Below are 26,041 nucleotides of genomic sequence, written 5' to 3' on the forward strand. Positions count from 1 at the left end.
GACATTAAACCAACACATCGTCACGTCTCCACATTCCACTTTAACGCTGCCGGAAGATGCGGAGTAAAAATACTCATGTGGTCTTTAGAGGAGCTGATCCTGCCTCCACTTGCTCATTATTGTGCACTTATGTGTTTGAAGCACTGAGTGGAGAGTATTTGTTTTGTTTTGTTGCTTGGTTAAATTGTTTACTTTTTATTTAAAGGGGTAGTGTGCATCTTTGACACTGACGGCTCATTTTACGCCTCTGATGAAGTGAAAAGTGGCTGTCAAGTTGTTTTCCTTTAATGTAAAAGTGTCATATAAATAAAGTCACATGATTTCTGATGATAGTTGAGTGAGTGATGTGTGTGTTTGTGTTGCAGTCGTAACCAGCTGGGCTCTCTGCCGGCCTGTCTGTGTGGTCTTCCTCTGAGAGTCCTCAACGCCAGCAACAACAAGCTGGTGAGTCTGCCAGAGACCATCAGACAGCTGCACAGCCTCATGGAGCTGGTAAGACTGTTTACACTCTCTACCTGCTACAGTGTCACTGTTTGTCATGTTTGAGTTCCTATATACACGGGTGTGTAGTGTATGTTTTTGTTTGTATGTCTGCGTGTTAAATATGAATCCATTGTTGAAGGTGGAAGTAAATAAGTCGCCATTGCTGCTGGTGAACCAGTGCAGCAACACTTTCATTACTGAAAAGGTTTAAATTTAAATGCTTTTGTCATTTAAAATATGTAAAAAAAAAAAAAAAGTAAAGTAATTGAATATAATTTTCAGCAGATCTGTGCTGTTACCAGCTGCAACAAAAAAAGGAAATTAAAATCAACACTCTGCTTCATTAAATCACGTCTAGATCTCTTACTACCTGGGATGTTTACTGTCTTTATGTTTCCTGGTTTAAACTACACTTTGACAATTTCAAACATCTCTGCTTTCACTGGAAGTTCAAAGCAGCTATTTGTAAGTTTTGCTATTGCTACATAGCTAACGTTAGCATTAACAGCTGTTTGCTTACCGTTCCTTGCCGAGAGCTTCAGTCATCGTTGCGTTTACAGAACAAGAGGTTATAATACAATACGTCCCCTGAGCTGCTAATTCTTCAGGGCAGCCTGGTTGCTAAAGTGACTCGGTATCGGAAAGTGACCGGCTGGGGCTAGCTGGTTAGCATGCTAACTTCAGTAGAGAAAATGATAGAAATAGTAGCAAAACAAGAGGGTTTCTTTCCCCCTCTGGAAACAGCTGTTGGTGAGTAAAAGAATAAAGTTTGATGCTGAACTTGCAACAACTGATGAGTAAACAGTTGCTAATGCTAACATTAGCTATGTACCAATAGCAAAACTTACAAACAGCCCCTTTAGATTTGTTCATTTTGACCCATTTACTGAGTTTACAGGAAACAGACTCCAGAATCTGCTTCCAAGACAATAAAAAAAACGAAACCAGAAAATATTGCTCTGTATTTTTACAACCCAGTTTTCACCTTGATCTGTGCTCATGATTTATTTGTACTTAGATTTAAAAAAAAAAAAAAAAAAGAAGAGAAAAACGAGCCTTAAATGTAGCTCATATGGTTCAAATTGAATTTACCAACTGTTTTTCTTGACATATGTAATGATGATCACCAGATGGGGTTGGATAGAGAGGGACAACATACATTTGTCAACAACAGAGATTTTGCTGAAGTGTTTAAACCAGTGAATCTCTCTCTTTAATCTCTGGCTGTTGCAGATAATGCTGGAAATTATTGAGCAGAACTGGCAGGTTTGGATCAACAGGGTTTTCAGTGACCTTTTCAGATCCTTCAGCCAAAAACACTTTTATTTTTATTCTATTATTTTTTTCAATAAGGTGTTTCTCAGCTGAGCTTCCAACAATCTTCTATATCGTGATATATAGTGATATCCCAATATAAAACTACATACAGTATACTGTAATGGTATTATTCAAGCAATCAGGGAATATTTGAAAGCTTCCAACATATTGTTGTCAGACTCTGCAGACTGTGTCCTGTCAGGTAATACAGGCTCAAATATAATGAACTGCAACCACGAGCTGTGAAAGTCGTGACCATGTTGTTGTCGTGTTGTCGTCTTGCCCTCTGCAGGACATCAGCTGCAACGAGATCACGGCTCTTCCTCGTCACATCGGCAAACTCAAAGCTCTGCGAGAACTCAACGTACGCCGAAACCTTCTCTGCGTCCTGCCAGAAGGTGAGTGTGTGAGAGAAGTGCGTCGTTGTCTTGACATGGTGATTTTAGAAAGTTCTTACTCTTGTCCTAAAGGTTGGTGAGATTTGGGTAGAAAACCCTTGGTTTACTTTCTCTTAAGGTGGAATTCACATCAAACAAACCTTTATAATTGATGTTTTCTGATGATCCCTTCTTACCTTTGTATCTTACAGAAGAGAATTATGTACTTCAAGAGGTCAGTTTTAGACTCTGTTGTTTATTGAGTGTCGTTGTAAAGTCAGGTGTGGTTAGCGTCTGATTTGCGATCAAACACAGAGATGGAACAATCCGTCTAAATACATGATGCGGAGGTGTATTCATGACCACAGAGGCCTCTGTGAGTTCTGCCACACCCGTCCCAGTCCCCAAAAATATACTTAACCCTCAGTGTGACCTCCAGTCCCCAACGGTCTGCAATGAGTCAGTGACACACTGAACAACCACAGGCCTCTGGAGCTCATCTGTCTGTCTGCTGATGGGCTGAGGCTGGAGGGAGGCGGGCTGAGTCCTGGAGGGCTTCCAGTTCAAAACCACCGCACCAGCTGTAAAGAGAAAAAGAAATACTCTCTCTGGTCTCAGCATGTGACATCTCTTACTCCTCTTACTATCAACTGTTTTCATTATTGATTAACCTGCTGATTGTTTACAGTTACATCAGCAGGAAATAGTGACACATTTTCCAGAATCCAGTGTGATGTCTTCTGGTTCAGAAACACAAAGAAACGCAGAGGACTCGATGATTACTTGATAATTAAAATAGTTGCAGATGGATTTTCTGTTGATGAATTAATCAATTGATTAACTGATAATCACAGCTTTAAATTAGATCTTGAGATACGCATACGTTTTTCTCCTGCAGTTGGTTAAATTATTGGTGTTTTTCAAGTTAAATATTGAGAATCAAATGTTTTGTGAATATGAATCATCACTCTAAGTGAGGAAGCATTTTAAATCTGCACAGTAACCAGTTCTTTGTCGATGGCCCCCCTCAGTCTTGACTGATGAAGGTAGCTGCAGAAAACATATGAGGTTAAAGACAACGTAGACTGTTGTTTTGAAAACGAGGAACGTTAAACACTCCCACCTCCCGCACTGAGAAATCTGGAGGAGTTTGATCGGCATGAACCACCTTCCTGGTCTGAATCTGATGGAGTGATTTGTTGTTGGACTCCTGTGGTAGTCAGGGACCGTCCACAGTGAGCAGCGTGTTCGAGTGTTTACCTGGTGTGTGAACATATTAGGCCAAGGACTAATAAAAGCCCTGTAAGAATCATTATTCCAATCCTCATGAGTTTTGGGTAACGACTGAAAGAATGAGGTCTTGGATACAAGCAGATGAAATGAGCTTCCTCTGCAGGTTGGCTGGGCTCAACCCAGGAAACAGGGTGTGGAGCTCAGACTTCTGGAAGGAACTCAGAGCTGCTGCTCCTTCAAGTTGAAAGGAGTCAGTTGAGGCGGTTCAGGCGTCTGATCAGGATCCGTCCCCTGGACGCCTCCCTGTGGAGTTTGGGCCAAGCACATCCAACTGGCAGGAGATCCCAGAGCAGACCCAAACATGCTGCAGGGATTATCCTACTGAGTCTGAGAAGGCAGAGCGATCTTCCTGAAAGAGCTGGAAGACGTGGGTCAGGAAAAGATGTGCTTTGGCTTAACCTGCTGCCAATTGGACAGTGGATGGCCGGATGTTGTAGATGTATATCAGATCTTTGACTGTATCTGTTGAGGGAGCAAAACTGTCAAGTGAAAACCACCTGCTAGTGATTCGAATCAGGCGAAAGTCTTCTGCTCTCGCCTCTGGAGACTCTTTTTCTGCAACTTGTGGAATTGGACCTCGTTCAGAGTCTCTGTTGTGAAACTTGTGGTGACCAGAGGTTACCACTACCTGTCAAGCAGCACTCTGAGACCATGAAGAAGGTCCTGGAGAAAAGGTCATTGTGTAGTGCAAATCAAAAACCAAGTTCCATGACAATCAGCCCGTTGGATTTTCTTGCATCCAACTGAATGAAAGCGTGGCCCGCTGGAGGTCCTGAAGGAAAGGTGAAGATTATTCACCAACAAAGCCAGACTTTTGCTTGCGAGCTACCTTTGCATCAATCAGGCCGTTGGTCAAGTTGAACCTTCAGTCCGATCGATGCAGTTAACAAAAGGGGATCAACCAGAGTCATTAGAGATCATCCTAATTAATGTTTATACCAAATTACATAGTCACCTGGCTGGTTGTAGAAATATCTTGTTGTGTCTTCTCTTGGCATTGAAGCGAATTCACGCAGAGCCTTCTTGTAGCGCTCTGTCAGTAAGACTTAAAGGCTTCTTTCACGTCCTTCCTCCCTCTCTTCCTTCTCTCTCTAAAACAGAGAGAAAACATAAAACCTGCTCAGGAATTGAGAACGAGGCAGAAACATTACAACCGTTTCTTGTCAGTCTTCCAACATGGCGGTGGGTCTTCGATAAAACAGACTGCAGCTCGTGGTGTCGGGCCGTCTGATAGTCGAACAGAATGATGAACGACTGCAGACTGTTTTCTGAATGATTCATCCCCAGCTCGTCCAGCCTGTCGGATTTATTGCTGTGTTTTCCCAGCGTGGCATATGCTTGTCCCTCGCTATTATGAGCATCTCCTGGACGGATTGATGCGCTTTGATCTGGCTGAGCAGCTTGATGACACAGCGACAGGGAGGCTTGGAGCAGGCAGACTGGACGGCAGCCCTGACAAAGGGAGGGATGTTGTTTTTGATTTAATATTTGTTGAACTTGCGCAGACTCTCTATTCCAGCACCGGAGAGCCCCTGAGATAAGACCACCCTGACTGTTTTAGTGGTTTTTAAAAGGTCGGCCAAGCTCAGGGTGGCAGGAGTCTAATGTTAGAGATTCAAACTCAAATCTGATGATTGTATCTGCAGAGCTGATGGAAAAATGCTCCTCAAAGCCAGAAACATCACAACGGCAGCAAGATGCTTTAGTTACCGCAATGATAGCACAACACATGTGCATATAACAAGAATTCAGAGTAATACTGCGACGCTTCTCTGCCTCTAAAGACGGTTAATTGACATTATCTTATTCCTTAACAAGTCATTTGAAAATCCGCTAATATAGTTAGCATTAGCTTTCCAAAAACAGACTTTCCATTTGTGTAACAATATATAAACACTGTACAACAGCCAGCCTAGATAAACAGCTGTTTTACAAAACATCATCATAGCCAGTTTTAAATTAAACTGATCTCAGATAGGTTTTACATTTCTTTTTGAGACAGTTGAGATGGTTCGGCATCTGATTCGGAGGCTTCCTGCTTGGATCAGACCAGGTGATGGATCCAAAGTTTTCTCTCCTGATACCAGACTCAGATTCCTCCTCAACTCACCTGCCAACACTGAGCACAGATCTCATACATGTTTCAAATCTTCACTTTAAAGTCCACACACCTCCCTGTGTGGAAAACATGGACCAGTACCAGTCCAGTGTCGTGGACTTTTCCTCTAGCGCCATCATCAGGTCAACATTTTAATTTGTCCAGTACTTTGGTTTATGACAAAACGCTTGATCCACTGTAACCAGCTAAACAAAGCTTGTGGTCATAGTAAACATTACTACCACCATCACTGTAAACAGTGAGCACACTACGGTGGCTGCTTTACAACAGAGACGCTGCTTCTCTGGGACTTGAATTAAAACATTTGACCTCAGTGATCTCAGAAGGAGGGACCATGATTTTGTGTATGATATAATCTCAGATATATTTTTATCCAGTAACCAGAGGAATGCTCTCTGGTGTCGGCGCACCCTCCATCATGGCCGACATTATTGCCGCCTACAAGTGGTTTTAATTATGAAAGTCTGATGGGAAGAGTCTGTGACGATCGCTTGACGAGCTCCTCAGTGACGGTTTCTGTCCACAAACCCACACATCAGTCTGTTTGTCTTAGTGTTCACACACACACACACACACACACACACACACACACACACACACACACACACACACACACACACACACACACACACACACACACACACATCCAGTGATCCAGTGAAGTAGAGTTTATTTATAGAGAGCCTGAAACAGCCAGGAATTACATGGAAGGAGGGACATACACAGATTAAAGGAATAGTACACAGAAAAGTCTTTTTATAATCAAGTTTTATAATAAAATTTCTGATTAATCATTTAGTCTATAAAATGTGGAAAGATGGTAACAATGTCCATCACAAATTCCCAGAGTCAGGAGTGACATCTTCATCTGGTCCAAAGAAGTTTAAAGCTCCATATTTTCTTCTTCTTCTGTGTTTTATTTGAAGTGTTGATCCATAAACAAACACTAAAACACTCAGAGAAAACAAATCCTGCAAAGGTTTGGATGGTGGGTCCAGGTGGGCGGGGCTTGGTGACTGCTTTGTTGTGACATCACAAAGTTCCAGAAGTCCTGACGGCTGGTTTTAAGGCTCAGTTTCTGAATACAGGCTGTGTGCATTTCTCTGTGGACTGAGGCTTTGATACTTTCACAGTATTAATATAGAAGCTAGAGCTGATCTATAATCACACTACACATGGACACAGACCTTTACACTGGAGGAGCTTTATACTTCACTTTTGGTGGTTTTGGTTTTACCTGAGCTGCAGCCTGAGGTCACCTGTGAGGATGCACATGGATGTCATTAAATGACTCCCCAGAAACACGTGGTTACGTCCATGTTTCTCACATTTTACAGTCACAATATTTTCCTTTCTCACACATTTATTGTTTAACCTTCAGTACTGGGTCATTGATATCTGTCTGCAGTCTTTCTACACCGACTGAACTGTTCACTGCACCGAACATTAAACAGTCTCTGTTTATGAAGTCAAATCTCCAGCTGAGCGCAATTAGAGAGAGCTTTTATTTCCAGGTATTTGAGTTCTAATGAGGAATGAAGCTGAACATGAGCAGAGACACCGAAGCGCTCGGCTGCTAACAATTACACAAACCTCCTGAACATAACAACAACAGCCGATTGTTCTTCTGTGTGATGGGAAACATGTCGGCGGCGTCAGCCATGTGAATGTGTGTGTGTGTGTGTGTGGATGTCACACTGCAGATGTGTTCTGATAAGGCAACATTTATAAAGGGCTTATAAGCTGTACTTATTATGTATTGTATGTGTTTTTTTAACTGATTTGCTAAAACTTTACAGCTTAGGTATAAACCATTAGCAAGAATAAATTCTGTGCTGTGTCTCGGGAGTTACAGCGGGTCGTCCACTAGTCAGAAGGTCGGCGGTTCGATCCCCGGCTCCTCCTGTATGAATGTGTGAGTGAATGGGTGAATGTGGCAAGTACTTTAAAGCGCTTTGAGTGACAATTTAACATTTAACAGTTGAGAGTCTCCTCAGTAATACTGCCGTTATAAATGTTGGTGAAGCATTGATAAGAACTCAGGTTTTCGTGCTTGATAATGAGTCATCATCATCTGCTGTTAGAAATGTTAAATATCAGTTTGTTAATGAATACAGGTCCAGATGTGCTGCAGCTGTTTTCCAGAAGATGAGTGGTCACACGTCTCACTGATGAATGAAAGCCACACAAAGACAAAAGTGTTATGCTGGAGGAGGATTTATCACAACCTGGCAACGCAAACGTTCACTCCTCTTTCCCAACACCTCAAAGATGTTGTAGATAAAACACTCAGAGTCGTCCTGCTGGGAAAGTTTCCCATGAAGCCGAGCAGCAGACGGAGCATTTCCTCCTGGAAAGTGAATCATTGAATATATTTATAATTTATATTTGAATAGTTTTCAGTCTGTGTCTTTGAGCTCATCATCATTATATTCAGTGACAGTGGTGAGTGTCGGTGGACGGACAGATGATTCAGTCCTCAGACATCAGATGACTCTTTGGACGTGTTTCCACTTATCAGGAATTTATTTCCTTCTGGCAGCAAAACATGTTTCACAAGATGCAGAAACTCATGGAGGTTAAATGAGGCTTAGATTGACTCTGAAAGACTCACTGTGTGTGTGTGTGTGTGTGTGTGTGTGTGTGTGTGTGTGTGTGTGTGTGTGTGTGTGTGTCTCTCCTCTTGCAGACCTGGCTGACCTTCCTCTGGTGAAGTTCGACTTCTCCTGTAACAAGGTGTCCACCATCCCGGTGTGTTACAGGAAGATGAAACAGCTCCAGTCGCTCCAGTTAGAAAACAACCCACTGCAGAGTCCACCTGCACAGGTACACACACACCCACGCACGCATGCACGCACGCACGCACACGCACACACACGCACACACACTGGTGTCTGTTTCCGGCTGTAGTAAAACGTCTGTCCTTCACTTGGTCCTGATGTCTCCTCTCTTCCCTCTTCTCCCCCTCAGATCTGTATAAAGGGCAAAGTTCACATATTCAAGTATCTGAGCATCGAGGCGTGTCGCAGCGAGAAGATGCCCGACTCCCTCTACCTGCCCGTCATGGAGAGAATCAGCCTATCACGGCCCACCGCCGGCAGGTCAGTCACCGCGGAGACGTATATATGCATCTGTCTTCCTTCACCTGTGTCTGTAGTGGTATCACGGCGTTAGTTTGATCAGTGACACACAGAGTGACTCACTGTGCCTGTTGCCGTGGCGACATGATCGGTTCCTGGCTGTAAATTGTCTTAAATTCACCGTATCTGTCCCAGACTCGTCTTGGCTTCTATTCGCTCTCAGCTCCTCTCAGCTGAGGATCCAACATGGCCGCCAGAGGGCTGTTACATCACCGCAAAGCCGTTTGTTTAGTTTGGTTTTTAACGACATTAGCGCGTCTGCGGAGGGAGAGAAACTGTCTCTGCTGGAGCGGGAGGACGCTCTGTGATCTGAGGCTCCTCGCTCTCTCAGTCTGGAGCCAAATCCTCCATTAGTCAGCAGAAAGTGATCCGCTCTCTGGCTCCCCGCTGACAGCCTGTCCACTATCAGACGCTCGCTGCAGTCAGGCATTAAATCCCGGCGTCGGTGTGTGAGATATTATTTATGAGTGATGGATGAAAGCGGATGTGAGCGGATGGAAGGAATGAGGAGATAAATAAAGGAGGAGATGTGGACAGGGCGAAGGAGGGAGTCCAGCAGAGCGATCGCAGTGAGAGGTGGAGGGAGGCAGATAGAAAGAAAAAATGTCGGAGAAGAAAAGTGGGAACAATCCATGGAGAAAATCGTAGGAATGAGAGGAGGATGGAAGGAATGAAAAGAAGGAAAGAGAGACAGACAAAGGAAGTATCAATGACTCAGAAAGGAAGAATAAAGAAAGAGCGAAGGGAGTGAAAAGAAATCAGAGATGAGCGATGGAGCACGTCTGTTCTTCGGCTGAACGTGGAGCTGTACCTGCTCCCGAGGTGAAGGCAGAGAGAGCGAACAAGGAAACTAGGACACAGACCAAAGGAGGGAAGGAAGGAAGGAATGAAGGAAGTCGCACTGAAAGAAAAGAAGTGATGCTTTCAGGAGAGAAGGAGGCAGAAGAAAGAAAGAAAGACAGACAGACAGAAGCGGCTGCTGCGTTAGATTCTCCATCATTCAGCTGAAGTTGAGGCCGAGCTCTCAGAGGATGTTGAACTCTGTGACGTCCGCCCACATAAATCTCTCCCAGCACGTGGGCAGGAAGAATGGTTCCGCTTCTCCTGGAGAACAAACACTCGTCCTCTGCGCACACATTCTTCTTGCCTGCTGTCTTTCTCTGTGGTTTTCATTCTTTTTCCTCTTATCTTTGCTTGTTTATCTCTTCTTCTGACTTTATTCTTGTGTCTCTGTCTGTTTTCTTTCTTTCTTTTTTCCTCACTGTCTCTTCCTCTGTCTTCTTCTTCTCTTTGGTCGGTTATCTTCAGTCCGACTGTTATCGCAACATTGGACATGTGACTGTTTTATTTTACAAAGAGTGAAAGATGGATAACGAGACGGTCGGAGGAGGTGTAGTTGTTCTTCCTCTCCTCTCGCTCCAGAGGAAGATGAGAACAGATTAATGCTATTTTTAAAACTCCATTAAAGCAACGACCTTAAAAGAAAAAAAACAGAAGCTCAGTGAAGCTCTCTGCAGGTGTCCCGCCAAAATAAAACAACACAGGGATCTGAGTTACAGCTCATCTCATTGCTCTTCGTCACACCTGTATTATCTAGCATCTAAATGATGACTGTCCGTGTGCAATGAGCACTAACATGAAGTGCAGGTCAGGGGTCAGAGGTCACAGAGCCATCCATCCATCCCGTCCTTGTGAACACGATACATCAGCAGCAGCTAGAGGGAATTTCATCACATCTGGCTCAAACGTTCACTTGGACTCAAGGATGAACTCATTAGAATTTGGTGTTCAGAGGTCAAAGGTCAAGGTCACAGTGACTTCTCAAGACAAGTTTTTGGCCATTAAATCACTAATTATGACAAAATACACTTAAAACCTTTTAATCAAATTCCGTCTATATATACTGTACATGTTGTATATGAGTCAGACATGGGTGTGAACCTGACGGGTTGGCGGTTGGTCATGACACAGAGCTGACTGTTGTCAGTGTCGTTTATCATGAAGCAGCTGTGTGACTCAAGTAGAAACTCATTCAGTTCAACAGGAGGAGGAGAGGGAGCGATGTTCACCAGAGGTTAATTTAGTTCTAGCCCAGAAAATATCTGTGTGTGTGTGTGTGTGTGTGTGTGTGTGTGTGTGTGTGTGTGTGTGTGTGTGTGTGTGTGTGTGTGTGTGTGTGTGAGTGAGTGATTCCAGCTCACATTATTGTTCAGTGACTTCAGGGACTGCCTCAGAGCTGCGTTCACACTGCAGATAAAACTCGTCATAATGTTTTGTTTCTTCATACTTGATCTGATCTGAAATATTTAGACAGAGTTTGATATGAAAAAATTCCCTCTGTTACCTTGACAACAGTCTGACAACCAATCCCAACACAGAGACGGAGCTGTTTCTAACCAATCGTGTGACGGCTCTTCAGAAAGGAGCGTCCGCTCCTCGGCAGGTCGGATGAGCTGTCGATTCAGACGCTCTGTTCATCCAGTCACTCTCATTTTCAACTGTACGTTTCGTCTTCTGTAGTTGTAGTTATCCTCACGAGGTTCACCGAAGTGTAGCGTACAGGGGCTGTACACGACATGGATCGAACCAGACCCATCATGCATTGCGGCCTGTCTCGTGAAAGTGCTGCAGAGGAACAGGCTAGCTGCTAACGTTAGCGGCAGACTACGGTGCTGAATGGGGCAGTGCCGCGTCTCCTCTCAGCTCCGGTGCTGGATGTGATGATTCAGCTGAATGTGAGAGAGATGAATCTCTTTGTCTGTGTGGACATGTGATATCACAGAAGAAGATGAAGCATGGAAACATGAGTCTGATGAAGAGAACGTGAAGTTCATGGAGCTGCAGGGGTTCAGTGTGGGACAGAAGCAGAAGACTTTAACTCGACACATGAATAATGTGCATTTCAAAACTGTAGGAAAAATGTATTGAAGACAAAACATCAGTGATAATGTTGAAGGAGGAAAACACGTAAAGATGATAGAAGTACATGATGATAAAACACAGATCTGAGCAGGAAGTCAGGTTTAACTCAGCAGTGTGAACAGAGAGAGAGAGAGAGACTGTGCTCTCTCTCTCTCTCTCTCTCTCTCTCTCTCTCTCTCTTTCACTGTGGCTCACTTTCTCTTTAGCTCGTGCACGCACACACACACATACACCCTCCTCCTCCTGTGTGTGTGTCAGGTGTGTGACCTGTGTTGTGTGTGTGTGTGTGTGTGTGTGTGTGTGTGTGCAGTGTGGAGGACATGGAGCAGCAGAAGAAGCAGGACAGCGACTCAGGAGTCGGCAGCGACAACGGAGACAAGAGACTGTCTGCTACTGAGGTACTGACACTGTGTGTGTGTGTGTGTGTCTGTGTGTGTGTGTGTGTGTGTGTGTGTGTGTGACCTTTGTGTGTCCTTGTGCTTTTGTATAATTGTCTATATATGCCGTGTGTGTGTGTGTTGTATATTTCTGTCAGTGTTGAATCTTCTGGTTCAGTCTGTATTGAACATGTGTCGGTGTCACATCGTTATCAGGATCATTACTGATGGATTGTTTTAAAGCTGATCAGCTGTTTGTGCGAAGGAAACCGGACTTGTCCTTTAAACTGATGAATCTTTCGATGCGCTTCAGTATCGTGTGTCGTTTATTTGTAAAAGCCTCTGATTTTAATTTTACTATCCGTCGCTGATTTCTACAAAACTGTTATATTATTATTATTAACAGTGTATTTTGAACAGAACATGATTCTGTTATTTCTGATGTAAAATGATGCGACTGCAGCTGCAGAAACATCTGCAGAAGACGAGCGATTCTTCTTTTAATTTCACGTTTGTTCCACCTGAACAACAACCTCTTTAGGTCCTGAGGCTGAAACTGAATCCAACGTGTTTTATCTGCTGCTTTTAAATAAATGTGACTGAGCTGAAACGTTAAGAGAAACTTCAGTGACGGCGAATCTGATAATCATCAATTAATCATTTTTCAAACTAAAATTCTGAACATGTTTCATAGAGGACAAGGTGATTTAAACTTTTATTTTGACAAATTTATTCGATAAATGATTATAATTGATTATTTGCTAATTAGTTAATTGTTTCATATCTAATGCTTCCTGTTGTTTGTTTGTTTGTTTGTTTGTTTGTTTGTCGCAGCCGTCAGATGAAGACAGTCTGAGTCTCAACGTGCCGATGAGCCACATCACAGAGGAGGAGGGGATCAGTAAAGACGACTCCAGTGAACACATCAGCTCCCTGACAGGTAACACACACACATACACACACACACACACACACACACAACCACACACACACACACCACACACAACAACACAGAGCTGATAGTAGACAGGATGAATCACTGTGGAAGTGTGTGTATAGACAGTATGTACAGGACGAGTGTGTGTGTGGTGTGTGTGTGTGTGTGTGTGTGTGCTGTGTGTGATTCTATACTGTATAATTAATATCATTATGGTATAGTATATGGAATAGTTACTTTTTAATATGTTAGATATATATATATATATCTATATATATATAAAACTTTCAATAAGCTCCTGGTCACTTTAGGTTTAATAGACTTCATGGAAAGGAGCGCATGTCTGAAAGAGGCTGTATTGTAGCTTGCGTGTGTGTGTGTGTGTGTGTGTGTGTGTGTGTGTGTGTGTGTGTGGGCTGTTGAACTCCATTAGAAAAGCGCAGCAGCTCCCAAGACACGCAGTTTAAATAGACTTCAATCTGCCTCAATCAGGTCAGAGCTGATGGAGGGTCACATTCACTGAGCTGAGAGGAAGGAGGGAAGGAAGGAAGAAAGGAAGGAGGGAAGGAAGGAAGGGAGGAGGGAGGCATGTCTTGGTTATTTTCCCCCACAGTTTCTTCATCATGTAGGTGGACCCTGTCAGCTTCACACCAACATGTACACAAGAACAGACATTTACTGTGGCTTCAGACAGGAAGTGAGGTGATGAGTCTGTGTGTGAATGACGCAAGGTGAACACACAATAAAACTCCCAGCATGCCTGTTTCAGACTTTTGACGCCTCACGTTTCCTCCACTCCAGCAGACCCACACTGCGACTCGGTCCGGCTGATCGAGGAGAGTCCTACGGAGGCCCTGAAGGAGCAGTTCAGCTACAGAGACTCCACGCTCAGCACTCGCTTCGTCAACTACATCAAGGCAAGACGTCACGTGGTCTGAGTGTTTCAGTCCCTCATTAAACTTTGATGCAGTAAATGGTTGGAGTTTATGAATAATGCCTCAGTCAGAGCGAGGTTATGTAAAACCGCTCTGTGTTCTAATGGAGCCTGAACTGTCACTTTGTGTTGATGTGAGTTTAATTTACTGGACTGTCCCGTTATAGACGCTTACATCACACTGAGCCCGTGTCACCGTGGAGACTCAGCTGCGACCAAATAAGGACTAAACACAAAACAAAAGGACGACACAAAAAGCTGAGGAGCCTGTTGATGTGGATTCAGTCAGAGGAGCTGAATGAAACTCTCACAGCAGCAAAGAAACTGTCCTCAAAAAAACTCCCCTAAAAACACACCTTTACATACGAGTGACAGATTCCTCTCCCTCTCAAGAGGAAGTGGTGCGACGTTATTTAAGAGCCACAAACACAGATCACTGCTCGTCTCCTGATTCCTACTGAAAGACAACGTTTGTCTCTTGTAACTGTGACAACGGTCGTTCCTGAACCTTAACCCAGTGGTTATTATTGTGACCAGAGGTGTAGTGCTGTTTGTTGGCTGGATCTAAACAGCGGGGCCAGCCCTATAATCTGGAATGTGACTGACTGACTGAGGGATCATATTTCCACCTCTGGTCAGCCGAGTACTGCAGGGAAGAAGAAGAGCACTTCCAATACACTGAGCCTCGCCTCCATTACAGCAAATAAACTAGTTTTATTCCATGTATGATTATTACTAAATGAGGCAGAGGAATAAGTAGTGTTAAGACACACGGAGCAGAGAGAGCTTGCGGTGGGAGTTTCTGAGCACAGAAACATCATTTTTGGAAACGCACAATTGTATTTCTCCATTTGCTGTTATGCACAGTGAAATTATTACCCAAAATTACAGCGTCACTTTCAGTCTGATGTCCACATAAAGGGGAAGATGATCTGGATGAACTGTCGGTGTGTTTCCAGCCTGTCCAGTGTGTTCGTAATTAACACGATAGACAAAAACTACAAGATAAGAGAGACTGTTTATGTTTAGATGATCCTCACATGTGATGGATTCAGCTTCAAACAAAAAGAAAAGTGATGAAAGATGATGATGATTCTTCATCCGTCCATCTGAGAAACAAAGGGAGCGTTGAGGAAGGAGAGAATAGACTGAGGAGGGACAGACGTTATTACAGTGTGCTGATTGTTGTTTGTTGATGGAGGGACAGTGGTAATGTCTCTGAATTTTGGCCAATGGCTGAGCGAGTCTTTGGATCATGTGACAGCTGCAGCTGGTTCTGATGTGTGTGTGTGTGTGTGTGTGTGTGTGTGTGTGTGTGTGTGTGTGTGCAGGGTCGGACAGCAGCAGACTTTGACGAGCCCCTCAGGATAGAAGAAGACTCACACTGGCAAACAGAACAAATGTAAGTTCATCTCTCTGTTTATTTACTCAGGATTAATGTGTCACTTTATATTTTATATCAATCATTTATATTGATTTATTGATTGGAGTTGATAAGTAATGGGTTTTCAGATCAGAACATTCAGACAGTTGATTGATTTTAAACAAATGTGCCTACGTTGCCACTGTGATTGTAGGATATTTACTCTTTACTTGTGTCTGTGGGGTCTCAGGTCAAAGGTCAAAGGGGGCACAGAGCTCCACATTGACATGATCAACCAGCTGAAGGAGGCTGTGGAGCTGCTGCAGGACCCCAGCAGGTGAGAGGTTCAGGTGGAGCTGGGTGTTATTCACAATGTGCCAATTTTCACACTTGGTTAAAGCAGCTATTTGTTTAGTTTTGCTATCGCTACATAGCTAACGTTAGCATGAACAGCTGTTTACTCACCAGTCTAGAAGAAATGTTGAGAGTTCATCATCAAACTCCTTTACTCAACAACATCTGTCTCCAGAGGTGGAAAGAAACACCAATGTTAACTCTTGTTTCTATTACTTCTTTTCTTCTGCTGAAGTTAGCATGCTAACCAGCTAGCTCCGTCTTGTGACTTTGCGATTACAACTCACTGCAGCCTCCAGTCTGCCCTGAAGACGTAGCGCTGCTCAGAGGACGTATTACATATCATGTTCAGCATCAGAGGAAACGTACAAATAACTCCTTTAATGCACTAACAAACGTATAAGAAGTGAAATACACCGTGATAAAAGGATATTATGCAAAATAAAGACTGAGATCCTGAAACAGATTGTTTTGAATATAATAATGAGCCCTAACAAAGTTTTGCAGGATTTTTATTCTCTAGAAAATTCACTCAGAGCTCCAACAAAGATGCACATTCAGTCTCCAGCCTCTGCACCAATAACTCATCACCTGATTCTTAGCTCAAGGTCAAACTTTACAACAAATTTAATCACCATCAGTTAACAAGCTCTTCAGAAATCCTCCTGTTGAACAGACGAACACATGTGACCAGAACAAACTGAGCGGTTGATTTAACAACACAGTTTCCTCCTTGTGTGTCAGAGTGAGCGCGGAGCAGGACGACCTGTCTGGAGTCCAGCTCTACCCGGTGGAGATGGTCACAGTGGAGGAGTCACTCAAGTAAGAGTCTGTGTGTCAACATGTTGTGCATCAGATTAACAGTTCAGACACTGTTCTCAGTCGGTGCTTACACTATATTACACTTAGGGTAACCATAGCAACAGTACTGATGCTTCACACTACATCACCAGTTAAAGGTATATTATATAATGCGGAATTTGTCCGTTGGTGTTTGTAAACACACCATTCAAAGTTGGCCCCTCCTCGCTGAAGAGAGAGAGGGAGAGCGAGCTAGAGAGTGAATGAAGAAAGGGAGCGGTGTTAGCGAGAACACAGCAGTGAATCAGAGAAATCAGACGATAAACTAAATCCTCTTTCCTTCTTTTCTTTCTCTCTGCTCAGTGGGCAGGACAGTGATGACGGCGCCTCCACTCCAAAGGTACAGTGTGCAGAACTAACTTAACTCTTATTTTGAATGAACAGCAGAGAACAGCAGGGTGTCGTCAGCGTAGCGGAGAATAGTCGACACCAAATTGTAATGAAACAGTGACGAACAGTCTGTCAGAGATGATGCTTTTTATCTGGAGAGACTTCCAGTGAGTTTGGATTAAAGTTTGGTTTCTGGATCAAGAATTAAAATTTGTTAAAATGATAATAATACTAGTGTAGAGTGATGGAGTGTGACAGTATGTGATAGAAAGGTTCTGCTTAAAGAAAAAAAAAGAAGAGCTAAGAGGAACCCTGTTATTGATGATATGCAGGTGACGATCTGAGAAATGTTGTCAAACTGTTGTAAATGCTACTTTCTGGGAGTTTGTCATGTTTAGCACATCTGTGCTTTGAATGTTTACCAACATTTATTTAGTTTAAAAAAAAAAGGACACATTCCCGTTTTAGCAGATTCCTAATCATCCTCAAACATTTTCTGGGTCAACAGTCAACAAACAGATGTATTCAATATACAAAACATCTGCAGTGACTGCTGTTTGTTCCAGTGTCTTATTCAGATACGACCACTATGGGGCATCATGCACATAGTGGCTTTAAAGGTCCCATATCTTCTTCTTCTGTGTTTTATTTGAAGTGTTGATCCATAAGAAGATATATTTGTGGTTTTAAGAACCAAAAACCATCTCAGTGTAGTTTTACATCTCCTCTCTCAGGCTTCTCTCTGGAGCTCTAGTAACAACAGGTCGGTGAGCCAATCAGAAGAGAGGAGGCTCTGAGTCTCAGTTTCTGAATACAGGCTGTGTGCATTTCTCTGTGGACTGAGGCTTTGATACTTTCACAGTATTAATATAGAACCTAGAGCTGATCTATAATCACACATGGACAGAGACCTTTATACTATATGGGACCTTTAAATCTAGTAGCTGTAGTACAGTACATTTTAAAATATTTTGTGTCTTTATCCTTGGAAATATAACACAGAGCCTGTAAGTATATAAGTAATAGAGGATATTTAATTTAATAAAGTCGATTTAAGGCCTAAACGTGTGATGCGTTCTGTAGCAGCACCTGGAGGAAGGTGGCTATGAGTTCCAGAAGAAGAGACAGATGATTCTAGAGAAGGCCAGGTTTGAGGCCCAGCTTGCATGTCGGGAGTATGAGTGGCATATGTCCATCAAGGTAAACATACTGTAGCACCAAAGCCACTGGCTGTAGGTTCAGAGTGAATGCCCTCAGCTGTCATCAGTCGTGTCTCCCAGTGAACTCACAGTCTTCTACCTGTGTGTCTGTTTGCTGTGAGCAGAGCTTTCACATGTGTCACAGTCCGTCTGGCAGCATGTGAGCGGAGCGGGGAAATGTTTTCCTCGTCGCCATACGTCAGTCCAGATCTTTCACCGGTGACTCAAACTGTTTAGAGACGACCGATTGGCTTGAATGACGTCGGCTTTGATGAACCGGTGAACTGGCAGTTTCCCGTCTTGCATGTTGGTGTGTGAAGAGTTCATCTGCAGAAAAGAGGCTGATGTGTGATGTCGCTCTGTTTGGTTTGTGTGTGTCTTTGTGTCATAAGCAACCGGCGCTGTCTGACAATAAGAGTTCAGGTCGATGAACAGTATTGACTTAATGTCAGTTGTGTCTTGTATTGTTGTGTTACACCTCAAACCTCCTGGAAAACGATTTATATTCAGTCACAAGCTCCCATTAAAGGAATAGTTCAACCTTTGTCAGAAACAGTTGCAACATGAAACTCCCTCTAAAGCCACAAATTCTTGTTGTTTTCTGCTTCTATGCTGCAATGAATAATCAATCAACAGAATTTATTTAAAATCAGCAGTTATTTTTTAAGCAAATGGGGGGTTTGAACTGTTTGTCAGACTGATGTCACTCAGGTATTTTACAGGCATTTTTCACTATTTACTGTCATTTCATAATCAAAACAATCAATCAAGTAATTAAAAAAATATATATTTTAGCTGGTTAATCAACAATGAAAACTCTCATTAGAACTGCAAACGAGATACGATGTGTTAATTAGTGAGCTTCAGAGGTAGGCAACGTTTTATCTTTGGACAGAGCAAGGCTAGCTGTTTCCCTTTGTTTCCAGTCTTTATGCTAAGCTACGCTAATCACTTCAGCTCCAAACTGAGCTCCCAGGCGTGAAATAGATGTCGATCTTCTCGGTTAAAGTTTGGAAATAAAGCAAATGAGCGTCTGCGCTGCCAGTGAACGTCACAGCTTGGCGCCCTCAGACTGGAGCCGTCAGTGTTCGACAGAAACACGGAGAACAAGACGGCTCTGTCTGAAGAAGGTTCCCTCAGGTCGGTTTAACAACGCTCTGAACACACGGACAAACTGTTTATCAGACGGGATTAGAAACACAGACTCACCGAGTCCAGGATCTGACCGGGCCACAACACAATCAGCTGTTTAGGCTCATTGTTGTTGGTTTGGTTTGGGTCGCGTTCTGACTTTGTGGATGTGGATAATGAGATGTGAGCAGGGCCTTTACATTCATACGTGGTGTTGGGAGGTTTTCTCATTACCTCCCGTCCTGCCTGCGCCGTGATTAAATCTTAAAATGCAAATTAGGGACAGCTCATCAACAAACAACTCCTGCTGTAAAGAGATTCTGTGCAGCACCCTTAAATTGCTAAGGAGAGATTAAACCTGTCTGCCTCAAGTAAAAGACTGAAGGTGTTTTGTGCTGACTGTAAACAGAGCCAGACGATGACCAGTCTCATGATGCTGGTTTTCCAGAACCACCATTGTTAGGCTCAGTGAGGAGATCAATATGAGCCAGACCACTTCCAGACGTGGTCTCAACGATCCAGTATCCTGCTATTTCCAGTGTGTTCTGAGTTCTGAGTTTTTAAGAAACCCAGACACAGGTCAGATGTTGAGACCAGGTGGGAACCAGGTCGTGGTGACCGGTGGAAGACCTGAGAGGATTTCCCCTCCAGGATCATTATTAAACTGACTCTGATCACACAGACTTTGCAGAAATCTAGAGCACTTTAATTCTGGTAGATTGCAGGAGTCTCAGACAGAGTCCTGACCCCGGATCAGTCTGGTCTCTGTCTGTGCTGGTTATATAATCTGAATGATGGTTAAAGAGGGAGGAGGGAGAGTGGAGTCTTCTCTGAGCCAATTTGGCGGTTAACTGTAGGTCACTGAACTCCTGTTAAAACCTCATCACAGGAGTGTGTGTGTGTTTGTGTGTGGTTTATATCTGTGTGTCAGACTCCTCCCACGTGAAGCTCAGGACAGAAAGAATCCAGCATCTGTTCAGTTCATTATTCTGTCAGTGTTTATTAGTGAAATTGTCTAATTATCACGTCGTCTCCGCTTCTGTTGCCACAGCGAGACGACAGATCTCCAGCCAGCGGATCCCCGTCCTTCTCCAGCCCGCCGTTTGGACTCAAGCCCCGTTCAGGTGAGCTGGGTGTGGACTGAGTGGGGGGGTGGGTCGGGTACCTGGACTACCAGGTCGGTGTTTCTAAATAATGTAAAATGGTGAACATCACATCGAGCTGATGAGGTGTCCGATGCTCAAAATCTGTTGCGGGTTTTCATGTATCATGAGAGTGAAATGATGTGGGAGTGGAGCCGCAGGTCGTCGCTCTACCTGTTTTAAAATCTATATTTGTTCAAGTACAGACATGATTTTAATCAGATATACTGAAGCAACAGGAAACGATTGACTGTTTAAGAGTGAATGACTGATGTGAGAGCTGGAGTGAGAGTAGACGAAGGAAATCTAAAATCTTAAACCATCCAAAACCTACAAACTGTCTGAAAGGCAAGTGAAATTTTTTTTTGTTGGCAGGATCATTTTTTTCATGTGTATAAAGAACCCCAGAGAGACTGGGGAGGAAAAAGAAAGTCATAAAAAATAAATAATAAAGAAATGTTTTTTTTCTCAGGGGTTGTTTTCACAGATTAATAAACGTGAATCCAAACCAGCTTCATGTCTCTGCTCGTCCGCTGTGTTTGTAGAATACAAACCTCAGCCTCATGCTTTCCTAGAGCTAGCAGCCGTCCAGCGTTCGTTTTGCTAGCTGTTACCAGTGTGTGAAATGTTGCTAACCGCTAATGAAGCTAACATGATTGCTAACAGCATGTCGAGGTGACCTGTAATGTGAAATGCCACTAATCTGTATTTTGTTTCTGTGCTGTCGTGTGTTCTGTGTTGTCGTCTCGTGGTGTCCCCTGTTTTCACTCTTTCCTTTTTCCGATTTACTCGTTCTGTCACTTCTCCTCTCTCACACTCACTTGCTGCATGACTTTTATTGTGGAAATCATGATCTCACCTGCCTGCTGCGTCTCATTGATCTTCCTGTTTTTAACTCCCTGCCGCACGTGTTTCTGGACCTCTGTCCTGGTGGTGTCGGTGTTTTCGGGGTGTGTTTCTCGTGGAATGAACTTTGCCTTGCTGTACTTGATCCACCTTGGTGCCCCATCCCCCCTCCCCACCTTCCTCCACTACACACACTATGCCCCCCACTTCTGACCACTTCCACCACCTGGTTGTAGCCCCGCCCTCGCTGCCCTGCTCGCCCCCTCCTTCCTGTCTCGACCCCTCCCTCCTCTCACAGGCCTCGCCCTTCCGTAGAGATACCCCACGTAGCCATGACGATGGAGGCGTGCACAGCCGCGGTAGGTCCCCTACCTTTTTCCCACTAACTGGCCTTGGAGGCTGCAGAGCCAGGTTACACACACACACACACACACACACACACCTGGACTCAGGTGTCTGCTGACTCTCTCCAAACGTTTTTCTTTTCAGAGTAAAAGTCTGGGATTCTTTTAATCTCTCACTTATTGTGTTCTCGACCATCAGGTGGGAAGTTTGTCAGTTTTGTTTTTCTCTGTCTAACTTTTGTTTTCTTTGACGACCAGTTTGAACAGACAGTTGAATGAATCTTGGCACTTTGGGGCCACCGTACACTGATTCACATTCTTTCTGTTCATTGATGCTCTTGTGACTGTACGGTAAACATAAAGCTCATAAAGCTGCAGCTAGGAGACCGCTAGCTTAGCTTAGCTTAGCATAAAGAAACTGGGAACTTCTTGTTCTGAGGAACTTTGTGTGTCATGTCTGCTCTGACTGCGACTCTCTGGCTCCCCCTGTTGGTAACCATGGTGACAACATGACAAACAATCGTAGTTCATTCCTAACTTTCTTCTCGTTTCTCTCCTCGACTGCCGCTGTATGATTTCTGCCTCGGACCACATGGGAGGGTGTTTTAGATTACTGCTTGCCTGTGTGTGTGTGTGTGTGTGTGTGTGTGTCTGTGTGTGTGTGTGTGTGTGTGTGTGTGTGTGTGTGCGTGCGTGCGTGCGCGCATGTGTGTGTGGTAGCAGCACGATCAAAGAGGAGCTTCACCACACTGGGCTTTCATCTCCAGCTGTTCACGTGTGTGTGGTGGCTGCAGACGAGCAGACGCATGTGGTAGAAGTTAAATTCACTGCATGTGTGCGTTAACTGTCACACACACACACACACACACACACACAGACACTGAAGCTCAACAAAATGTGTGTAAGTCCTGGAAGAGTCTGAAATGATCTAAATTAACCAAACTTCCCTGTCACTTAATAACTCACGATCTTTAGCTGCAACATGAAAGAGATTTAATTTAGTCAGTGGTTGTGGATTTTTGTTTGTGGAACTTTCTGACTCTTCTACACTGTAAAATCTTAAACACAGATTTATTAAATCAGCCATTTGATCTAATATATATCTCAGCAATGACTCTAGTCTCAATGGCAGCATTCACCAGCAGCATCCTGACGTGTGTTTTCGTGGGTTGACTCACATCAGTGCATCAGGATGTACCAGAGTCTCATTCCTCATCATGGACACATGTTTTCAGTGTGCTGGCCACCGCGGCCGGAAGCTTCCTGTGTCTGCTGTGAGTTACAGGCGTCACGTGATGCGACGCGGCCGCTGTGTGTCACATGTTAGAAAGTCGTAATAATGTCACTGTCAGACGGAGACGACGGAGGCCGTACTGCGACTGTCTGATGTGTCTCCAGTTGTGTGTTTGTGTGTGAACGCAGCTTCTGCACTATGAATGAGTCTGTGTTTTTTTCTGTGGACATTTGTATATATATGTGTGTGTGTGTGTGTGTGTGTGTGTGTGTGTGTGTGTGTGTGTGTGTGTGTGTGTGTGTGTGTATTTTTAGCTCCTATATTTTAAGTGTTAGATAATGGTCCCTAAAGGAGTATCCCACTTCCACTGCAACAGAGTCCAATATTTCAGATGGATCACAGCTGTGTGTGTGTGTGTGTGTGTGTGTGTGTGCGCCTAGCTGTGTCTCAGTCAGTTGGTCCATAAAAGGCTCTGATATGTTGCAGGAAGTCAACAGTGACTCTGAGCTGTTTAACTGTTCACACACTCTCAGTAACGACTTCTACATGTCGACAAATCTCTAACGATCCTTCACAGACTCTCTCACTTCCCCCTCTCACCTCTATCAGTGTTTCAGGACCCTTTAAATCTGTCCTTCGTTTTCACTTCACTGTTTTCAATGATGTGTTCCCTCAGTTCGTATCAGGCTAGAAGTTAATTCCTTAAAGCTCATCCAGTGTAAAGGTCTCTGTCCATGTGTAGTGTGATTATAGATCAGCTCTAGCTTCTATATTAATACTGTGAAAGTATCAAAGCCTCAGTCCACAGAGAAATGCACACAGCCTGTATTCAGAAACTGAGCCTTAAAACCAGCCGTCAGGACTTCTGGAACTTTGTGATGTCACAACAAAGCAGTCACCAAGCCCCGCCCCACAAAGACATTGTTGCTCTGAAGCGTTGTGTGTTTCTACATGACTGGTATATGTGTGTGTGTGTGTGTGTGTGTGTGTGTGTGTGTGTGTGTGTGTGTGTGTGTGTGTGTGTGTGATAAGATAATGACTAATGGTGTATAATGGGTTCTGGCCTCAGGGAGAGTGACATCACCAGGAACTGACACGCTCACATCATCACTGCTCCTGACCTCATTAGCAACCAATCATTACCACGTGTGTGTGTGTTTGTGTGTTTTTAAGATTGTGTTTATTTGCATACCTGTTAGTGTGTAAAAGACTGCCTCTGCATGTCGGTGCATATTTTGTGTGTGTGTGTGTGTGTGTGTGTGAGCTTGTACTGCTGTCTCGTGCTGCTTCCTTGGTGCTCCAGAATGACTGTATGAGGGTAAAGCCCTGGTGTGAAGGTTGAGGTTGGACATTTAGTCGTGTGTAGTCTTGACCGGCTCCATTAGCATCAGAGCTTAATGAGTCTGAGTATTTCTCAGCCGGGAACCAGATCCAAACTGAAACTGGCAATCAGAACCATCAAACCATCAAACCATCAGTATTCCTGCTGAGACCTCCTCATGTTCTCCCAGACAGAGAGTTGTGACCTCAGAGGGAATTGAACCTGTGACCTTGGCGTTGGCAGCACTTTGCTCCGTCTGCAGATTTACACTCAAACTTGTCAACACTCTGCTCTGTGAGAAAAAGTCTGTTTCTCACACACACACACACACACACACACACACACACACACAGGTCATTTTCAGCCGGATCAGCTCTGTGATCAGAGATGTTATCTGTTTGCAGAGAGAGAGAGAGAGAGAGAGAGAGAGAGAGGTAAAGGCTCTGTGTCAGTGTATCGCTGTAGAATCAGCGGTAACCATGGTGACGAGGAGCAGGTTTACACTGGAAAAGGCTTAGATAGATAACAACGAGCTCATCCATCTGTATTATTATTGAATGGGAGAGGATTACTTTCTGTCTGCGTCAGTAAACATCAGCAGCAGCTGAAACAAAGTAGTTTCATGAGTTTGTACCGAAGAAAATTAACACATTGTTTTTGTACGAACAGGAAATGATCCAGTGATCAAACTGCTTTTTAATTTCACTGACTTTATTGATGGTAGTGCTGCTGTCGGTGTACTGCTTTTGGTCCAGACTCAGAACATCTTAACAACTTATCAGATGGGATGACCATGACATGTTGTAACGAGATTCATGGTCCTCAGAGGATCAATCCTACTTACTTTGGGAATCCTCAGACTTTCGCTCTAGCGCCACCCATGAGGTTGACGTCTTTGAATTTTAGTAAAATATTCTCAATGAGTATTTGATTTATTGCCATAAAATTTGATTTCAGACGTTCGTGTTCCCCTGAGGATGAACTCCAACAACCTTGCTGATCCTCTTTTTCATGAGGTCAAACTTTCATTGTCCAATTCTTTTGTTTTATGACCAAATACCTGCAAAACCAAAACCATTCCCATCAGCCTCAGCTGGACTTTGTGTTTACTGCTAATAAGCAAATGTTAGCATGCTAACACACTTAACTATGGTTGTGGCCGTTTTAAGCATTTGTACCTGCTAATCCTGCTTTTGGTTACAGTTACACAGTTACATGTTCACTGTTTGAATTAGAGTTAAAAAAAAAACCCTTTCCACATCCTGTTCAAACGACCCAATTTAATTAAAACAGACTGAAAAAATCGTTGGAAATGCACGTAGCGTTCTGCTTTGTCATTGTGCACATGTCACACCTACAGGCCAGACCTGCAGACCTGCTGTGTTCACCGCTGGAGTGATGATCTCGTGAAACACAGTCTGCGTTTGGTTCTGCGTGTGAAACACTGACCTGGTCTCTGTCCGTCACAGTGAGCCGGCTTTTTAAAAACAATGACCCGTCAGAGGAGGAGACACAGACACAAGGTGCTGCAGGCTCAAAGTGTCCAGATGGCAGAGAGACAGAAAGACATTTACAGAGAGGAGGAGAAGAAAAAGGATGAAGAGGGGGGGGGCGCAGCAGCTTGTGAAATGATTTGACCTAGAAGATAAAACTGTGGAGATAAAACTATTTGCCCTTCATTATCTCCCTCATCTCTCTCTCTCTCTCTCTCTCTCTCTCTCCTCTCTCTCTCTCTCTCTGTGCAGCAGAGGGACTGAACGTCACTCAGGATTATCTGGGGTCAAACAAACAAACTCATCACTGAGTCTTTATTCTTGTTGTTCTCAGGTTTTTCTCTTGTTCTGTAAATTCAGGACGCCTCCCTGAAAAAGTCTCATGAACTTCCTACCTGAACCTGAGGTGATGAGAAACACCTGCAGGTCCATGTCCTCACTCTCTCTCCTCCTGCTACCAAAAACACATTCCCTTCTGACCCAACTGTATCAAGCCATAAACACGATTTTATTTTGAACGGTTT

The 26,041-nt window shown here is 43.8% G+C and overlaps 1 protein-coding gene across 1 annotated transcript in view; it reads left to right on the plus strand.

Moving 5' to 3' along the window:
- lrch1 (leucine rich repeats and calponin homology domain containing 1) overlaps positions 1 to 26,041 on the plus strand; it is an 81,697-nt gene that overhangs the window by 38,591 nt on the left and 17,065 nt on the right. The window contains exons 3-15 of the mRNA XM_022767264.1: positions 366 to 492; positions 2,093 to 2,198; positions 8,279 to 8,415; positions 8,560 to 8,690; positions 11,962 to 12,049; positions 12,863 to 12,968; positions 13,767 to 13,882; positions 15,231 to 15,301; positions 15,513 to 15,599; positions 16,361 to 16,438; positions 16,781 to 16,817; positions 20,189 to 20,261; positions 21,362 to 21,484. Coding sequence (XP_022622985.1) covers positions 366 to 492; positions 2,093 to 2,198; positions 8,279 to 8,415; positions 8,560 to 8,690; positions 11,962 to 12,049; positions 12,863 to 12,968; positions 13,767 to 13,882; positions 15,231 to 15,301; positions 15,513 to 15,599; positions 16,361 to 16,438; positions 16,781 to 16,817; positions 20,189 to 20,261; positions 21,362 to 21,484 — 1,280 coding nt within the window. The remainder of the gene's footprint in view (positions 1 to 365; positions 493 to 2,092; positions 2,199 to 8,278; positions 8,416 to 8,559; positions 8,691 to 11,961; positions 12,050 to 12,862; positions 12,969 to 13,766; positions 13,883 to 15,230; positions 15,302 to 15,512; positions 15,600 to 16,360; positions 16,439 to 16,780; positions 16,818 to 20,188; positions 20,262 to 21,361; positions 21,485 to 26,041) is intronic.

The sequence above is a fragment of the Seriola dumerili genome, unplaced genomic scaffold (assembly GCF_002260705.1).
Source record: "Seriola dumerili isolate Sdu_G_001 unplaced genomic scaffold, Sdu_1.0 BDQW01001125.1, whole genome shotgun sequence".
In the NCBI taxonomy this organism is placed as follows: Eukaryota; Metazoa; Chordata; class Actinopteri; order Carangiformes; family Carangidae; genus Seriola; species Seriola dumerili.